A 20,870-nucleotide genomic window follows, 5' to 3' on the forward strand; every position below is an offset into this window, starting at 1 on the left:
TTGTAAGAATATCAGCTCTGTAATATTAAGGCTCTATCTTTATGAGCTCGTTTAGTCTTAGTTACCTCCATAAAGGTCCTTGTCTCCAAATATGGTCATATTGGAGGTTGGGTCTTCAACATATGAACTTTGAAAGACACAGTTCAGTCCATAACAGTACCTTTACATAAAATACTTCATTTTAATCTTGAGTCTTAAATTTCAGAGCATGGAATAAAATATAAGTGAAAATCCGAACTCTTTCTTCTCACATATGTTTACTTTCTTTTGCTTGTTTGTTTCCACAAATCATATTGTGAATACATCTTTATTATCAAGGGAAGATTGCTCAGAGGGTCATTTACCATATTAGATTGCTTCAAACTTCAATATATGCACACATAGCAATAGATGATAAAACATTAAAATCACATAGTAGTTGAGAGAAAAATTATGAAATAAATACTAAAATTGTCTTTTTTCAAAACTAATATAGTAGATTAATATTGCATTAGGTATCTAAAACATTTTTTTTCTTTTTTGGGGAGTCAGCTTTGATTCCTTTCTTCCTCTCATAAACTCCCGGTTAATATGTCAGCAAATCCTGTTGACTGCATTTTCTAAATGAAACCAGAATTTAACAACTTTTGGCCCCTTCACTGCTACCAATGTTGTCTGTCACCTGGTTGTTTACAGTAATGACTTAAAAATCTCCCTGATTTTTTCCTTCTCTCTCTTCGATCTGCCAACACATGTCACTTCATCAGTCTATGTATACAATTCAAGTTACCAAAATTGAAGAAAATACTGATTCTAAATATGAATATATTAATTAACTTAATACCTGTTTGAGTATTTTCTGTTTATATACCATGATTTTAAAACTTGAAAATATTCTGAATAGTAAGTAAACTTTTAAACTACAATAAAATTGCAAAATAAGAATGCAATTAGGTTGAAATTGTCCCAAATATCTGCCTTCTAAATTGGATGGAAGAGTTGAGTGTATGAAAGCCATATTTCTGTGTACTGATTTAGTAAAATGATACAGACCTTCTGTTAGGACATAAAGTTGTCTTTGATTATAAGGAGGTAGGGATCCTTCCATATAGGAAAGCAATGTCTCAGCATAATGGCCTGATTTTTATGAATTATGAATGTTTTCACTAAATGTATTCAATCTGAACCATTTCTGTAAGTTATATTGTAGGTGATGATCCTCTTTTGGAAAGAAGGATGGATCATAGGCATATATAATACCTGCTTATTATGTGGAAGGGTGTCAGGAGCAAATTATGAAAGGATCTGCAGACTAGCCTGAGAATATTGGATTTGACTGGACAGTAAGTAGTTATTATTCATTATAGAGTAGAACACTCATACAATGAATATAATATTTATGAAAAATTATTTTAACAGCCATATATAAGCTAAAGGAATTAGAGGAAATGTTAAAAATAGGATAAATTACATATTTTTTTTTTTATATTTCTGGTATCATTGAGCATCATTCTAGAGATTTAGGAAGTGCATTTCCAAACTAGCTGTGGATTAAAAAAGTGCACCTCTGACTTCTGGATGGTCAGAAATGTGATTTAGAGAACATCAAATTTTAAGAGCTATTTTCAGTCATTTATTCTTTCAGTCAACTAGGACCTCAGTAAAGAAGTTATGCAAGCACTTTTGCTCCCCATCAAGAAATTTCCTGAGTAATGGGATGAATGTTGTGATTGTAGAATAAGCAGTAGCCTATAAGATAATAGAAAGTAACATTTAGATGAGTGTTTTGAATTCTTTGTCTGCTTCCTCAAAGTGTTTGAGGAATGTATACATTCCATTGTTAAAAGTGACCTCAGTGTTCATGATTCTTAAAGGGGGCCAGTGCCTGGGGAAGAAGAGGTGGAGGGAGACAGAACAGTTGGGAAATAGCTCAACCAAGGCTGATACAACCTTGGAGAAGCTGGTCTGAGCCCTCAGAGACCCTTGAGCAGAGCCATGCAAAACTTACAGAAGGTTGGCTGGTTCCCTTAGACCTTGTCACCAAAATAACTTTCTGCAATTTTTGTGTGTATGTTTGCTTTGTTTTCTTTGCATTTGCCTGTTTATATCTAGCATATTTGCTCTGAAAATTCATTCTCCTCTTTTCCCTGGCACCACCCCCACCCCCCTATTTTTTCTAGAGAAAAAAGGGAACTCACTTGAAGACACAAATGCTAGAATCTGCCTATGTGAAGAAAGATCTTGTCCAATTCCTGGGGCCAAAAGAATTCTGTTTCCTCTTTTCATTACAGTTTCATAAGACACTGAGGGAGAGTATCACATTTAGTGAGAAATTGTCTGGGACATTCTCTCTCATCATGGTTCATTCACTAGGAACATGTCTATATCCTCGTCTATGTCTCTTCTCTCTTTCTGTTGAGAGATTGACAGTACTGTAAAGGTCAGGAGCTGAATCAATTCATTATGGATTCCAGAGATCAGCTTATTTATAAATGGTCCTCATACTTCTTGAGCAAGTGTTTGCATTGTTTTTCTGGAGACCAAATATTCTTTTGCTTTATGTAACTAGTGGCTTTAACATATTTTGTCTTTTATTTAAAGTTGCAATTACTTAAACTCTTGAAAATAATTTGCTTTCTATTGATCTGAAATTAGCTCTGCTGAAAGAAATACAAAATGATTCAGCTTGTCAAATATGATTTACTGTGCTAGGGGAACATATCTCTAGCGTGTTGGAGATAATCCTTTTTCTCTTTTTTATTTCTTTCCTGAGTAGCCTCTATCATTGTATAAGCATATTATATATACATTTAGTAAATCACAAGTTAAACACTCTTCATAGTAAAGATAAGGCTAGAAATAGTTTTATAAAAGTATTCAAAACTTTTGAGACCATGTACATAGCCTCATGTTTTGCAAAGAAAATAAAAGAATATCATTTCTTGTTTTAATTATTTTCCAATTTTGTTTTTTACATTTTATTCCTAGTGTGCCCTCGTATGTGAATATACAGCCCCAGAAAGTGTGAGCGGAAAAGAGAACCTGCCTTTTTTGAATTCAGGTATGTAACTCAGTTTTAAGTACTTATGTTAATTTCATGTGAAAATGAATTTTAATTTTATAAAAAGTCAACACTGAATCAGCATTTTTACAGTAGTTTGTGAAGCTTAGTAAATACACTGGGAAATCATGAGGGTCCAGCATAATGGGGGAAGATTGTACAATTCCACAGGAAAGATAAATGTGCTAGCTATATGGCAAAACGAGTATGGCCATGTGCTGTATAAAGTCTTTTGGCCAATGACAACTGCCTATATGACAGTGATCTTATAAGATTGTGAAGCAGCTAAAATGTTCCTGTTGCCTAGTGACATCCTGATGATCCTGACTCTGTATAGGTCTAGGCTAAAGTGGGTGTTTTTGTCTTAGCTTTTAACAAAAAGTTAAAAAAGTAATAAATAAATAAATAATAAATAACAAAAAGTTATAGAATAAGGAAAAATTATTTTTGTATAGCTGTACAATATATTTGTGTTTTCAACTATGTTGTTATAAAAATGTCAAAAAGTTAAGAAAATTTAAAAGTTCATAAAATAAAAAAATTACATTAACTCTAGATTAATTTATTATTGAAAAAGATTTATAAAATGTCATGTAGCCTATGTGTACACTGCTTATAAAGTCTACCGTGTTGTACAGTAATGTCCTAGGCCTTTACATTCATCCGCCATTCACTCACTGAGCCATCCAGAGCAACTTCCAGCCCTGCAGGCTTCATGATTAGTGCCCTATATGAGTGTACCATTTTTAATCTTTTATACCATGTTTTTACTGTACTTTTCCTATGTTTAGATACGTTTAGGTACATAAATATGGTTGTGCCATGTTACTGACAGTTTTCAGCACAGTCACATACTATACAGGTTGTAGCCTAGGAGCAATAGGTGATACCATGTAGCCTAGGTGTGTAGTAGGCTCCACCATCTAGGTTGTGTAAGTGCACTCTATGATGTTTGCACAGTGACGAAATTGCCTGGTGACTAACTTCTCAGAACATATCCCCTTGTTAAACTGCACATGACTGTAAATTTCTTTTAGCTATTGGATCATGTATTATCCAAAACAAGAAACACTAGAAGACAGTGTGAAGCTCTTGTTTAGTTTGACTTCCTAAATATATAACTACTCATAAAGTTGTTAAAACAATAGATATATGGATTCAGTAGGAAAACTTCATAATCACATTTGTGCATTCTTGGGTATATATATGTGTACTGTATTACAGTAATATGTATCAAACTATATATTAAGTGTATTTATGCATAAAATTGAGACATATCGTACAGTTAAAACATGTGGTAATATGAATATGTAAAACTATGGAACTGATATTTAAATGATAATGTAAATTAAATGACCATTAGTTAATGATGACTGCTATAGTGACAGGCAATATGTTAGTGCCTTATATGCCTTGTCTTAGATAATCCTGCGACATGTGCTATGAGGAAGGTACTATCATTATCCTATTTCACAAATGAGGAAGTCTTCAAGGTCACCTATGCAGTAAACAATGGGTCCAGAATTTAAATCCACTTCAATTCCATAGCCTTTGCTCATAAGTAATAGGCTGTGGTTTTACTGAGAAAGCATTAATCGACAAATTGGTGTTAAAGTAAAATACCTTACTCTTTTTTCTAGCCCTGCCATGTTGTACATTTAAGCAGTGACATACACAGCATGATAATCAGATTAATGAATAATACAGAAATTCAAAGGCTTACAAATTCATAACTTCTAAATTATTAGCAGTTTTCTCTTGCAAGAGGCAGTCAATAATAGGGAAAGGAGAAGGAGAGATATCTCTTTGGCTCTGTTTATACACACAGATAAATAAAATACAATTTAATTGAGAATTATGTTTCAAAATATCAAGTCCACTGACACAGAATGAAGAATTAAACCAAAGAGGCACAGATGCTTCTCAAACTATGATCAAATGAAATGGGATTATTTTTTGTTTTTATGAAAGATATAATATTACACAGTATGTGCTAAATAGTGTTTTGAAGGGTCTACCCAGACAGCTTTTAATAAATCAACCATACATTATAAAAGCACCTGAGTTGTTAGTGCTTCTAAAATATTTAATGTATTATCAAAGGGATCTCCTCACATTTGTTTTCAACCTGAACTAAACCTTTAGTTCTTTACTTTACTGTGTTCATAAACTATAATATATTTGATTCACTAAATGCCAATTTTTAAAAATAAATTCGAGTGGGATATTAAGTTCGTGTTAAATACAGCTTGACTCAGGTTATCACCAAAATCATCTATACTATATTTATAAGACAAAGTTTAAGGATTGACTTATGTGAACATTATAACTTTTTATACACAAAAAGGAAGTGCCATTTTGTGTTACTTATTGATTAAGTACAAAGTTCAAGGAGAAAGAGAAACATTACTTTAAAATCAAGCAAACATATTACTTAAGGAAAAAGAGGAGAGAGATCATACTGAAAAATAGATCTTTACTTCTCCATAGCTGTGCCATAAGCCCTGTAAGGCACAAGTCTTGGAAGCCATATTAATTATTCCAGACTACCAGGGTATTTGTTTGTTACATATAAATTGTAATATGACAAAAACTACTGACATGAAATTTATGGGAGCATCTGCATTCTGCATTTTAAATATATGTTGTACAGTGAAAGATGATTGATTATGGCTTTTCTCCTTTCATGGAGGTGACAGTTTGGTGGTGACAGTCCACTTAGTTCTAAAGATATTTCTAAATGTCTTTAGTCCAGTAAACCTCTGGAGGACCACTCTGAACCTAGGATATTTGCAACAGATATTTTTCTTGTAATCATCTTATATTAGAGAAAGATCAGACTAAATTAAAGTCAAATGTTTAAAGACTAGATTTTTTAAAACCTTATAAAAATACAACTAAGTGCTATTCATAAAATGTTTCTGTTCAAAATATAAAGGTGCATTGTGCAGATATAGAATATGTATATGTATGACTTTGGCCTGTGTACTTTTATCTTTTGTTCTATTTATTTATTTATCTAAACTCAGCAACTTTGGAATTAATCCATTCTATACCCATGTGCTATTTCTTTAATCTGTAGGCAAAGTGAGCTATTGACGTTCTTCTCAAGTCTTTGTATTAATGTCTTAAATGGAGCTTTTCAGTCTCCAGTGAGTTATGAACTATTTACTGAGTGGGAGAGAATACCATATCTCATATCAGTTCTTCACTATTCTATTTACATCTCTAGAGATTTTGGTATAAATCAGGAAATTCACTTCTCTGTAGTAAAACTAAGAAGAAAAACACTTTCCTCTAGACCCTTTCCATACCCTTGCAGGTTGAATGTGTATGGTGGGAATCTGGGGAATTCAGGGTAGAAGAAGAGAAAAAATAAGGAAGCGATGGGGTAGAATTTACAATCCATAACAAAGATATATAAGTACCTGAGTTACATGGGAAAACAAACAAGGCACACTAGAAGACACAGTTTGTATTAGAATTGTAAAGTTCTTGATTTGACTTTCTAATTACATAACTTATAAAATTAAGTTGTTAAAGAGTAGACTTATCTCTAATGATTTTCTTATTTAAGCAAAATAGTACTAAGAAAGCTTTAAAGTATTTGCTATTGGAGATGGGGTGGAAAGGGGACTAGGGGAAGTGAATTTTGACTATATAGAAGTGGAGATGGTAAGATCTTTCATATAGTCATGGAGTTTGGTGCCTGAGTCGCACTAACTAAGGCACCTTGTCTGCAGCACAACAATGATAAAAGGGCTCTGCTAGTATTAATACAGGAACACAGGATGGGCTGACAGAAGAACTGTTTTAAAACCTAGATTTTCAACCAGCAGTTTGATCCTGAAAGACATTTCAGCTTTTTTTGCCTTTCAGTTATTTTTAAATGACCAAATTAACCTAAACAATTTTTGACTTCCTTTTTGGCTCTTCAGTGTTTGAAGTTGATGTAGCATAGGTAAGCCTTTGCTATGTTCTCCTTCTTCTTAGAACCACTTCACAAAAGTGTTCATTTTCATGAGTTCTATGTGGAGGAACATTTGTCATTTACAGTTTTCTTTCTCGGTTTATTATTTACAGTTAAAAAGTCTGACCAGTGATAAAACATTAAAAAATGTCATAAAGACAATTCTCTGCTAATTTCTTAATTCTCTCTTTTTTGGTAAAATTATTATATAATTCTATAGAGTACTTCAGGCCATAGACCCTCATATTACCATGCCAAATCTGAGAAGCTTATAGACCCTGTCACAAAGTTTCGTATTATGGTCCCATTTAGAGTGAGTTTCCCCCAATCGGCACGCATTAGATCTGATGCAATATTTTTATATATCTAACAGCAATAATTTCCATGACTGTATGAGTTGGAGTCGAAACAAAGATGAGGAGACTGTGCTGCCATTAGTCATAAATATGTACAGTTTATCCTCCTATGTGGATAACTTACTGGTATTTATACTTCTTGCTTCACAGCTTTGATTCTTTTTCCTCAAATAGGGTTAAACCATCTACTTTTGTTGCTTTGAAGAAGATACTAGATTGTAAGCTACTTAGGAAGAAGGAACATTGCTTTTTTTTTTAATTTGCAGCACATATCCTTTTATGTTAATATGCACTGGACACTTAAACATTATAAATTGAATTCCTCATTATTTAGCATGCACCCTTTCCCATTGATCTACAAAACTCCAATCAGTTAGAACTTGGTTAATATTTATTGGTTAAAAAAATTCATTATAAGGAATAAAAATTTCCAGCCCTGCTGAATGTGCCCCTGAGATTTCAAGAGAAACAAGCAAGAGAGCTGATTTTCCCACATGGCCCTTTAAATAATGGTGACTCCTAAGCCTAAACACACACACACACATGCAATGAAAGAGAGAAACACAGACAGAGAGACAGAGATGGAGAGAAAGAGACAGAGGGATAAAAACAGAGAGAGGGAAAGGAGGGAGAGGAAAGAGTGCTTTTCTTTTTTAAATATCATGGGGAAAAGGCTTCATACATGGACAGATCTGAGTCTGGATGTAGATGCAATCCATTCACTGGTACCCTCTTAAAGGGGAAAATGCCAAGAGCTAACCTGATCTTGGGATGGGGGTGGTCAGAAGTCAGTGAGGCATCATTCTGGTGTTGTACAATATAACGTGTCATGGAAGCGGAAGGTGTCTAGAGCAGATGGGAGCACAGGAGGCTGGAGGGCAGGGGCAGGAGAGGTGATGCCTTCCTTCCTTCCAGAGCACACTAAGGCTCTACCATACCACAATATAATTATTCTTGTTAAATGGTAAATAAATAATGAATCTTATCTGAATTTATACTTCAGATAATAGAAAACTGCATTATTTTTCTTCCTGTGAGAAAGATGTTTGAATTAAATTATATAGGTTTGGAATAAAACAATTTATTACTTTTCTTAAATATTACTGAAAAATTCTCATTGAAAATTTTGTTCTGCCTCATACTGAAGGAGATAGATACATGAAGAACCCTTCAAAAAAATCAATGAATCTAGAAGCTGTTTTTTTGAAAAGATTAACAAAATAGATCACTATCCAGACTAATAAAGAAGAGAGAATAAGCAAAAAATGATAAAGGGGAGATCACCATTGATCCCTCAGAAATACAAACTACCATCAGGGAATACTATAAACACCTCTACTCAAATAAACTAAAAAATCTACAATAAATGGTTAAATTCCTGGACACATATACCCTCCAAAGACTAAACCAGGAAGAAGTCAAATCCCTGAATAGACCAACAACAGGTTCTAACATTAAGGCAGTAATTAATAGCCTACCAACCAAAAAAAGTCCAGGATCAGACAGATTCACAACCAAATTCTACCAGAGGTGCAAAGAGGAGCTGTATCATTCCTTCTGAAACTATTTCAAACAATGAAAAAAGAGGGACTCCTCCCTAACTCATTTTACGAGGCCAGCATCATCCTGATACCAGAACAAGGCAGAGGCACAACAAAAAAGGAAAATTTCAGGACAATATGCCTGATGAACATCAATGCAAAAATCCTCAATAACATACTGGCAAACTGAATCCAGCGGCACATCAAAAAGTTTACCCACCACGGTCAAGTCAGCTTCTTTCCTGGGAAGCAAGTCTGATTCAACATATGAAAATCAATAAGCGTAATTCAATGCATAAACTGAACCAATGACAAAAACCACATGATTATCTCAACAGATGCAGAAAAGGCCTTCAATAAAATTCAACACCCCTTCATGCTAAAAATTCTCAATAAACCAGGTAATGATGGAATGTATCTCAAAATAATAAGAGCTATTTATGACAAACCCACAGCCAATGTCATACCGAATGGGCAAAAGCTGAAAGAATTCCCTTTGAAAACTGGCACAAGACAAGGATGTTCTCTCTGACCACTCCTATTCACCATAGTATTGGAAGTTCTGGCCAGGGCAATCAAGCAAGAAAAGGAAATAAAGTGTATTAAAATAGGAAAAGAGGAAGTTAAATTGTCTCTGATTGCAGATGACATGATTGTGTATTTAAAAAAAACCCTAATATCTCAGCCCAAAATCTCCTTCAGCTGACATACAACTTCAGAAAAGTCTCAGGATACAAAATCAATGTGCAAAAAATCACAAGAATTTCTTTCTTTCTTTCTTTCTTTTTTTTGAGATGGAGTCTTGCTCTGTTTTTGATTTTACTATACACCGATAATAGACAAACAGAGAGTGAAATCATGAGTGAACTCCTATTCACAATTGTTACAAAGAGAATTAAATACCTATGAATAGAACTTACAAGGGGTGTGAAGGACCTCTTCAAAGATAACAAACCACCTCTCAAGGAAATAAAAGAGGACACAAACAAATGGAAAAACATTTCATGTTCATGGATAGGAAGAATCAATATCATAAAAATGGTCATACTGCCCAAAGTAATTTGTAGATTCAATGCTATCTCCATCAAGCTACCATTGACTTTCTTCACAGAATTAGAAAAAAACTACTTTAAATTTCATATGGAACCAAAAAGAGCCCATATAGATAAGACAATCCTAAGCAAAAAGAGCAAAGCTGGAGGCATCATGCTACCTGACTTCAAACTACATTACAAGGCTACAGTAATCAAAACAGCATGGTACTGATACCAAAACAGAGGTGTAGACCAATGGAACAGAACAGAGGCCTCAGAAAGAACACCACACATCTACAACCATCTGATCTTTGACAAACCTGACAAAAACAGGCAATGGAGAAAGAATTATCTACTTAATAAATGGTGTTGGAAAAACTGGGTAGCCATATACAGAAAACTGAAACTGAACCCCTTCCTTACACCTTATACAAAAATTAATTCAAGATGGATTAAAGACTTCAATGTAAGACATAAAACCATAAAAACCCTAGAAGAAAACCTAGGCAGTATGATTCAGGACATAAGCATGGGCAAAGACTTCATGACTAAAACATCCAAAGCAGTGGCAACAAAAGCCAAAATTGACAAATGATGTCTAATTAAACTAAAGAGCTTCTGCACAACAAAAGAAACTATCATCAGAGTTAACAGGCAACCTACAGAATGGGAGAAAATTTTTGCAATCTACCCATCTGACAAATGGCTAATAGCCAGAATCTACAAAGTACTTAAACATATTTAGAAAAAATAAATAACCAGACAACCCCATCAAAAAGTAGGTGAAGGATATGAACAGATACTTCTCAAAAGAAGACATTTATGTAACCAACAAACATATGAAAAAAGGCTCATCATCATTGGTCATTAGAGAAATGCAAATCAAAACCACAGTGAGATACCATCTCATGCCAGTAAGAATGGCAATCATTAAAAATTCAGGAGACAACAGATGCTAGAGTCGATGTGGAGAAATACGAATGCTTTTACACTGTTGGTGGTAGCGTAAATTAGTCACTGTGGAAGACAGTGTGGCGATTCCTCAAGGACCTAGAACCAGAAATACCATTTGACCCCAGCAATACCATTACTGGGTATATACCCAAAGGATTATACATCATTCTACTATAAAGACACATGCACCCGTATGTTTATTGCAGCACTGTTCACAATAGCAAAAACTTGGAACCAACCCAAATACTCATCAATGATAGACTGGTTGAAGAAAATGTGGATGTGGTATATATACCCCATGGAATACTATGGAGCCATAAAAAGGATGAGTTCATTTCATTTGCAGGGACATGGATGAAGCTGGAAACCATCATTCTCAGTAAACTAACACAGGAACAGAAAACCAAATACCACATGTTCTGACTCATAAGTGGGAGTTGAACAATGAGAACACATGAACGCAGGGAGGGGAATATCACACCCTGGGGTCTGTCGAGGGATGCAGGGTTAGGGAATGGATAGCATTAGGAGAAATACCTAATGTAGATGATGAGTTGATGGGTGCAGCAAACCACCATGGCATGAGTGTAGCTATGTGACAAACCTACACGTTCTGTACATGTGTCCCAGAACTTAAAATAATAATAATAAATTTTGTTCTGCCTCATGTAGCACCATTGATTTTAATTGACTTTCACAATACCACACAATTGAGCTAAATGTTGAGATAACTTTCCCCTCATTACCACCCTCATCCAAAGCAATGCGTGATTGAGGATATTTTAAGACATTGTCAAAACTAGTTCCTCCTTTAGTCATTTTGAGTCCTGATGAATTCCAGCCAAAAGCAAATGCCAAGTTTTTCTCGTTTTTCTTTTCATTCATGTGGTAAAAAATTCACTACCTTGTTGAATGTCAGATGGTATTCATTTTATAATAACAAAAATATATTTTCTCCATATGATTTAAATGAATTTTGCCTCAGTGTTTACATCTCTTTAGTATGTAAAATCTGGGACCATCTTGACTCATGATATTGTCCCTTGATTCTTTTCACTTCCTGTCTAGATTTATTTGCCCTTTGCTGTTTTAGCAAATGTGATGTAATCCACACGTTTTGCTCTTTTGAAATTTCCATATGTTTTCATTACTGTGTGCTAACACAGGATTTAACTTAAGATGTTAAGTAGCTTCCAATGGAAGAGTAAACTTCGCTATCTAATAATGAATAGAACCATCTCTTAGACACCTTTAAATGTTTCAGCTATCTTTGTAAGTTTGTTTATCTCCTCCTCTTCCTCACTTAGGTAAACTAGAAGAAAAGTAAAACAGGCAAGAAAGTGGTAATCGTCAAAAGGTTAACATTTTATGGAAGAACATGAAGAGGTCTTTCAATTATGGTTAATCTTTTCCCTGATTCTGATGCCTGTGCTCCCTCTTGCAGGGGGGCTTTTAATTATGCTCTTCCCTCTTGCTTTTATCCCTCCTGTTCTCTTCACGGGGAGAATAATGATGGAATACATCTGAGTCGCAAGATCTAAGGCTCATTTGTGTGAAATGTTTCTATTGGCTTGGCATTATACTAAGTGCAGCAGGAAAAAAGAGAACAAGAAAAACCACATGGCCCTCTCCACCACTACCCTCCCCCCCACCCCACAGCTCATATTCCTATGGGAAACATGGACCACTAAACAGGCTACTGTAGTACAGTTGGTAAGAACCTTGATACAGATGGAGGTGTGAAGTAAAAAGAAGAGACACCTATAAAGGGAGGGTGATAGTAGAGGTTAAAGAAGGATTCCTAGAGGAGGTGATAGCTGAGCAGAGTTGATAGGATGATTACATGTGGTTAGGAAAGCTGGGGGTTCCTGTGAGTTTCATGGAATGCCTTGACCAGAGGCATATTGACAAGAAACAATATGATGAGTGCAATAGATTACGAGTTGTCCCGGGTTTCTGAGCATGAAATAGGAGCTATCTTCTAGCTTTACAGGTTGTATCCTTCACTAACTGAAACAGAATGAACAGAGCTAAGGCCAACCATTTTTCTAACCACCCAAGATCTAAATCCAAATTCTACAGATGAAATTCACCAGTTGTCACCAACTGCAGACAAATAACGCATTTGTGTTTTAGTATGACATCTGTAAGAGTTTTTCTTATTTTTGGCCAAGAATTTGCAAGTTTGGCTGGATTCAGGATATCTGTTTGCTGTGTATTCTGAGCTCCTCTTATGTTTTTCTTACCGTCATTTTTCTGAAGCCATGCTAAGGACAGTGTTTTTGTTATTTCTGTTTAAGTTTCTCAGTGCTCATCCAGTCTTTAAAAAAGCCAGCTTTCATTTATTATGTATTTAAGTCTAAGGTATCTTCAAATACAAATGAGGCCGTGTCAGTATCTAATTGGATTACAGACTTACCCTTAGAAAGTATAATGTAGCTTTTGGAAGATAGGCAATGTAGGTACATTTAGCTGTATAATTAATTAAACAACATAATTAAAACTTTGTAATGAATTGATGCTCTACAAGAATCTGCAGTGTAGTAAAATAATGAATCTATAAGACCCGAAGCCAATGAAGTTGGATTCATTTTATTATGCTACTTCTATCATGTACTGCAAGCAAGAAAGTATGTGAATATAATCACAGATTGGCTTCCTCTGGAGAAACATATACAAGATAACCTAGTGAAATAAATGTTTGAGCTTTTTTATTATCCCTGGACCCTGAATCTGTATTTCTAAAATTTCTTGACCAGTCAACCTACTGATATCCCTAACATACCTTTGTTTACAGAAACAGCAAGGAGAAAGCCATCCCTATGATGTCTCTGGTTTATCTTTTCTGCTCCAAGATTGCTTGAGCAGCAGTCTTTTTTATCCCTGCTGGCTTTGTTGAACATTTCCTTGGCATCCTTACTTTGGATAATTCAGAACTGCAGCAGTTTGGCTTTCACCATTACTGAATCCATGGAAAAGCAGGTGGCATGCTACCTTGTTAAATGTCCCTATTACAGTCTGGGGGAAACAATATAGAAATTTGAGTTGTGCAGCAGTTTCAAAGGAAAGAAAAATCTGCCATTTACTTTGTGTTCTATCTCAGGGGGTGGACCTCGAGGGGAATGTGTCAATCAAGATCTGGACTAGTTTAGAACTTTACACACATTATCATTACAATACAATGATATGGTCCAAAACATCTCAGCTACTTTTCTTCTGGTACAATCAGTCACATGATATTTTTAGCAATTGTACAGCAAAAGCAGTGAAAAAATAAAGATGAGAATACACACAGGGCTCTCTTTAAAAAGAACATATAGTAGGTATTACACAGTTACTGTTATTGGGATAAGCCTATTGTATGGTCAGCAAGCCATCTCCTGCATGGATAAATACTTGCCACCAGTGGAGAGCCAGAGATGAAAGTCATTTACACAGGCGTTTGCTTATTTACACAGCTGGAATGTATGTGAGCAGAGTTTTTATGATATAGAGAAGAATCAATTTTTTAAAGTTGACAAAATATTTATCTTTTGTGGCCCATTGTTCAATATTCAATACATGAGTACCATGTTTTTCTTTTATGTGAGGATAACAAAATCTCCCTTCCATCAGACCAGCAAGAATTTTGAGTTGAGAACATTTTATTTGCTCTTTGTGTAATGAGTTTGCATGGCATTTAAAGGTCAGACCTAATTTCTTCATTTTAAAAATAACACTCCATTATATTGTATTTTATGATACATAGGAGATATTCTTGCTTCAGACATGATAGGTGTTTAATAAGCAACACTGCTGGATCAAACAAGATTGCAAAGTAGATTCCATTATATCTGCACTGAGATTAAATGATAAAGACATACAATTTAGTAGTAATGTTTGGAGACCTACGCATCTCAAAAATTAGAACCCATAACATTAAAGTTAAATCAGCAACATTACTGGAAATTTTTTGCATGATTAAACTGCCTGGTTTTTAAATTGTCCCAAATATTTTCTTTATAAACAGCAGCATTTCTAGAGAGTCCTTGGATGATGTATACCACATAGTTATAGGAGAGCTGTAGAGTTCATTAATCAAACCACCCTTGATTTCTACTTAATCTATTTCAACCAAGGTTTAAATTCAAAGTGCATTGAAGAGTATTAGGATGGAAACAATAAGGCCAGGAGTGATGGCTCACACCTGTAATCTCAGCACTTTGAGAGGCTGAAGTGGGCAGATAGCTTGAGCCCAGGAGTTCAAGACCAGCCTGAGTAACAATGGTGAAACTCCATCTTTACAAAAAAAAAAAAAAAATTACCAAAATTTGCATGCTTCCGTGGTCCCAGCTACTTGGGAGGATGAGACAGGAAGATTGCTGAGATCACACTACTGCACTCTAGCCTGGGTGAGACCCTGTTACAAAATTGTTACTCAGGCTGGGCTTGGACTCCTGGGGTCGAAAACAATAGAATATAAAGTAGAAGGATTTGTTTTGAGGTCAACAGAGAAAATGAGGGCTTTTATATTTTGTGACATAAATAAAAATACAATTTTTCTAAAAAATTATTATTAATGTATAAAAGGCAAGCAAAATCCAAGGATTTTTAACCATGCTTTGGGAGATACAAAAGCTCTGAATCATGAAAAAAATAGAATTTAAAAAATCGCTCTTATACTGAGCCTAGATAAACCCAGTAATTAAATATTTATATGTCACTAAATAACAGACAACTTGGCCATTTCAAGGACTGAAGCTTGTCTTACCACAAAACGATGCATTCATATTCCTAACCATGTTAGATATATTGGGAATTCATGAGAACTCTTGTTTGGTATATGGACACCATAATAAATTTAGTACATATTTTTTTTCCTCTTCCTATTTCAAAGATACTATAATAGAGGCAATAATAAAATTCTTACATCTTTGAAACACTGTCACTTTACAAATGAATAAAACTTTTAATTTTCTTTTATTGACTGGCTGTATGTTCTTATATTTAAGGCAAAAGAAAGTAAAGATAATGAACTCTAAGTATATATTCTGTAAACAAACCAGATTGACAAAATTTAAATATTATGCTTATATTCAAAAGATAATCTTTGGGACATACATCTGTAGATTTTAAAATGCAGTATTTTCTCTCAACATGCTGGAAATAGTGTACTGTATTCTGTGTATTGATACTGTTGAAAAGTGAGAGCTATCTAATTCTTGGCAGGAGTATGTAAGTGTACTAGAAGATTTGAATCTGGTGGTTGAAGAATGGGATGTTTGGAATTAAGGTTTCCATCATGGTACCAAGTTTGATAACGATAATGTCCAGAGTGTATGTAATTTTGAGAATGGATGATTGCAGGGGAATGTATGAATAGATCCTCATTTCAGTGTTCAAAATGATATATTTTTACCCAAGTAGTGAATGAAATATGGTGGTCTTACAGACCCTAAAATTTTGAAAAGAATTTTTCCCTGTACATTGAGAAGATCTAGCCCACATATCGTGTTCAATATTATTGAAAGCCTTCTGGCTCAATATCAACTAATGTTTTTAATTAGCTTTATTGTAAACTGAAGCCAACTAATCATAGATTCTTGACTGGTGACTGACTTGATATTTTATTGCCCGCGAAGCTTTGGTGTTTAAGTGTGGCATAGGCATTCACTGCTGAAGAGCAATGGAAATGATATTCTGCCTTGATTGCTTGAAAGTGTGATGTGAGTGCTGTCTTCACTAATAGGTATCAAATGGTACCATAATATCTAATCCTATACTCTTTTTCTGAATCTTTTTTAAAATTCTTGGGTACATTACCTTGACACTTTCCCCTCCACCCTAAATACAGTTTCTTCACAGTCTCTCTGCCTTCCTTCTAATAATACACGGTTTCAGGAAAGTGTGTTATTGACTCATTGACACTAAAGTATGTATGGTATTTGAATTTTAACAGATTTTAAGCCAAATCAGTGAACCTTTCTGACATGTAAGAAGTAACATTCAGTAAGGCCTTTTGAAACTTCCAAAATAACATCGCAGTTTGTGACTTACTATATAAGTAGGTAAAGTTGACTAAAAGTGATCAGAAGAAATTCAGAAATGTTTTTGTTCAAAGTTTAGAGTTGTATGCTTATACTTTAATTTGTATTTGTAGACATATATACTTTGTAAAGTTTTAGAAGATGAGAAGAATCAGTAGGTAGTAAATTACCCACAGTAGCCATTGTGGCTTTCAAATCATAAATAGTAGCTACTTTATGATTTGGAGCTTGATGTATAATTGTTTTTTAATTTAACAAAGATTATATGTCTCAGAAGCTACTGGAAAAAACAAGATGTCAAAATACAATTCTTAGAAATGTAGATATACTAATGGATTTTGATAAAGAAATTTTTGATCAGATGAATCATTAAAATGCTACCTTGATTAATGGTTTTGTTAATTGGGCTACACCTGATATGCATTTGCTTAAAATTTACCTATTTTTTTTCTTATTTTTTTCCCAGTGTTAAAGAACCCAGTATGTAAATTATATAGATTTCCCACATCTGACAATAAGTGGATGCGAATTCGAGAGCAGATGTCAGAGAGCATTCTTTCTTTTCATATTCCTAAGGAATTGATTTCCCTTCACATTAAAGAAGATTTGTGCAGGTAAGAGAAAATAACTATTATCTCTCATTTTATTTATTTGTATGTCATTTAAAAATTTTTAATTGACAAACTACATATAATCTGCAGCATGTTTTGAAATATGTATGCATTGTGAAATAGCTAAATTGAGCCAGTTAACATTTGCACTACCTCACATGTTATCAGTTATTTTTGTCTCTAGAACATTTTTCTAAAGGCATAATGATAACATAAAAATCTAGACCTGAGCTGTCCACTGTGGTGACCACTAGTCCTATGTAACTATTGATTACTTGAGATATGACCAGTCCAAATTGAAATGTTCTATCACTGTAAGATGCACACCAGATCTTTAATTCTTAGCATATATTTGCAGATGATTTAATAACAAAATGTTAACTTGGATATATTGGGGTTATATGAAATATATTATTAAAGTTAACCTCACCTGTTTCTGTTTTAAACTTTTAAAATATGGCTATTAGAAAATTTAACATTATATATGTGACTTTGATTTGTGGTTTGAGCTATATTTCTGTGGATACCTTGGTATCTAGCCAATAATTTGAGCTTTGATGTTGTAATAATTCTTGTGTCTTTTACTCAACTGCTTATGGTTGCTGTTTCGGAAGTAATTCCTATTTGACTCTCCTTTGGACTTCTAATTTGTAGCAAGGCTTTCAGAAACTTATTAGTCTAAAAACTATTCGAGATGACTGAATAAAATATGCTATGCTAATGGACAGTATTGTACAACAAAATTAAATCAGTTGCTATAATAAGGTAGAAGGATTTGAGAGCTGATTGGTTGATAAGAGTACTCTGGACGATGATTAATCAATGTGTTCCTCGGCCTTTTAAACACACCTGTAATAACCTTAAAAATGCTAAATGCTACATTATATAAAATACTGTTAAGTTTCTAAATCTCATTAAATTAACAACTTTTTAAAAAAGTTAACTTTATAATTGCTGAAACCCATAGCAAAGTGTGAAATTTATAGCAATTAGGTTTCTGCCTTATTCTTACATTAATGCACATAGTTATTTAATAGTGTTGTACTCTTTGGTAGACTCCGAAGTCCCCAGGGATTCCATATTGACCTAAGCCCGTGAGGATACCTAGAACTACCTAGTAGTGCTAGGCAATAGACGACAAAACAAATTACCTGGAAGGATAAAGCAAGCTTATGTATTACAGTAGAACCACAGGAATTTGGATTTTGGAAGTCATGTAAGAGTCATCATCCTCAACATGGTTGTGTTCTAGATCACTGGACACCAAGAACCACTCCCAGAAGAGCCATGTAATGATCACCATTTCATCTGGAAGGGTTGAAGACAGTGGCTAGTTATGTAGAATAAGGAAAGACTCTCAGTAGACACGCATGAAATGCCAGGCAGGACCTAAGAAACACTGAAGAGGAGTTGCCAGATGAAACAGACTTAAGAATTTAGGACTCAGGCTTACTCTTTAGATGGCTCCAGAATAGCTGCACTCAACGTAGCCAATACTAAATTTATAATTACAGTTAACAATAATTTATTGTATAATAACAAATACTTGTAAGAGAAGAATTTTAATGTTCACCACACAAAAGATAAATTTTTGAAGTGATGAATATCTTAGTTATCCTGACTTACACATATACAGGTATCAAAATATCACATGTACTCCCAGAATATATACAACTATATCAATAAAAATAATATAAATGAAATAAAATATCTATGAAGACAAAGACAATACAAAATAATGACATGTCATAAAACACTAAAATTCATTAACATATATTATTATGCTATATGTAGTATTTAACATAATAACTAATTTTAGCCTAATATTTTTGGGTTGAAAATCTTAGTTGATGGAACATTAACACCACTTTATTTAAAAATTCAGCAAACTAGGAAAACAGAGAGGAAAGATAAAGACCTGTCTTGTGCCCTCCTCTGTCTTCTGTCTTTAGTTTAGAAACCTCTTGAAAGATGAGCAGCTGTCTTTCTACTGCTTGTCTGCTACTTTTGAGTCCTCCACAGTGCTATCTTCAAAGCCCACCTCATTCTCACTAATACCCCTCTGTCTTCATTCATTGGTAGCAAATCCAAGGGAGAAAGATGAGTAGTGAATTAGGAGAAAGAAACTAATAAGCTATTGAATTTTGGTAGGCACAGACACTGTCATTACTGTTGTTATTTTAACACATCAAAATATTATCCACATACCCCATTCTCTTTATGCCTTTCTCTGTATCTCTTTTTGTTATTCCCATATGTTTCACAGCATAATATTTGCTAACACATGGAAGGGGCTGGTGGGCAGTTTTGGGAAAGGCAAATAAACAGTGTCCCCCAATATGAAGTGCCATTGCCAGAGATAAAATTAGAACTGGAATTGTTCAAAGAAGAAAATTACATTTTAATTCTACAAAAATAAATGATATAAAAGCCTGATAGATTCCAAAAATTCACCAGGGACTGTGATGACCAGGTTGTATACCTTTGGCTTTCTACAATATGTTTTCTGTGTAAATCTCCCATCATTAGAATTTATTTAAATATTCAACGATGAATATTTAAAATTTTATAACAAAAAGGAGAGTTTTAAAATTCATCCTGAAGACTGAAGACGGTAAAAGGAAAAGGTTGTGGAAAAAGTGACCAGCTGTCTCAGTAGACTGTAAGAAGATACAGTTATTGTGAAACAGAATGAGAAATCTATACAAAGAGAACCATCTAAAGAAAAAAGGTCATGAAGAAAAGCATAATGGACTAAATAATGAAATTTAAAAATGCAGTGGCCAAATTAAATGTACAGATCCAGCAGAAAAGATTTAACACTAAGAAATCATGTCTGTAATGTGGAAGGCAAACACAATAAGCTCTTCAAAAATGCTAAAGAAAGGTGAAAAAAAGTTCAAATGGATGAGAAAAAAGATGTTGGATGTGCAAGACAAAGGGCTGGACATTACTAAATAATTTTAAGTGTTCTTGAGGAAGAAAAGTTAGTGCAAAGCCTTGAAAGAAAGCATTGGAAAGATTACTGAGTCTACAGTTTTGTTTCTTCATTTACATGGTAAAATCAGGCTAGCATTGTACTTCCCCGTAGAACCCAATGGAACAGTATCTACTGATTTCTGAGAGAAAAGGCTGTGACTTTACATTATTATATAGGGTTAGGTTATAATTTTTTTGTGGTTGAAGTCAGACCTACTTGCATATGCAGGAGCTCAGAAACGGTCATGCACAAAACGTTCTTGAAAATCCTACTTCAAGGTATATGCTATCTGACTGAGAAAACAGTTTAAGAATTATATATATATATATATATATATATATATATATATATATTTTTT

At 34.1% G+C, this 20,870-nt stretch overlaps 1 protein-coding gene across 8 annotated transcripts in view; it reads left to right on the forward strand.

The window, feature by feature from the left end:
* The window catches only part of INPP4B (inositol polyphosphate-4-phosphatase type II B), an 841,422-nt gene that overhangs the window by 607,908 nt on the left and 212,644 nt on the right, over positions 1–20,870 (forward strand). For all 8 annotated transcript variants that reach the window (XM_032246545.1, XM_032246548.1, XM_032246546.1 and 5 more), the window contains 2 exons: positions 2,968–3,040; positions 17,388–17,535. In XM_032246545.1, coding sequence (XP_032102436.1) covers positions 2,968–3,040; positions 17,388–17,535 — 221 coding nt within the window. The remainder of the gene's footprint in view (positions 1–2,967; positions 3,041–17,387; positions 17,536–20,870) is intronic.

The sequence above is a fragment of the Sapajus apella genome, unplaced genomic scaffold, assembly GCF_009761245.1.
Source record: "Sapajus apella isolate SASKATOON/1434 unplaced genomic scaffold, GSC_monkey_1.0 scaffold61, whole genome shotgun sequence".
NCBI lineage: Eukaryota > Metazoa > Chordata > Mammalia > Primates > Cebidae > Sapajus > Sapajus apella.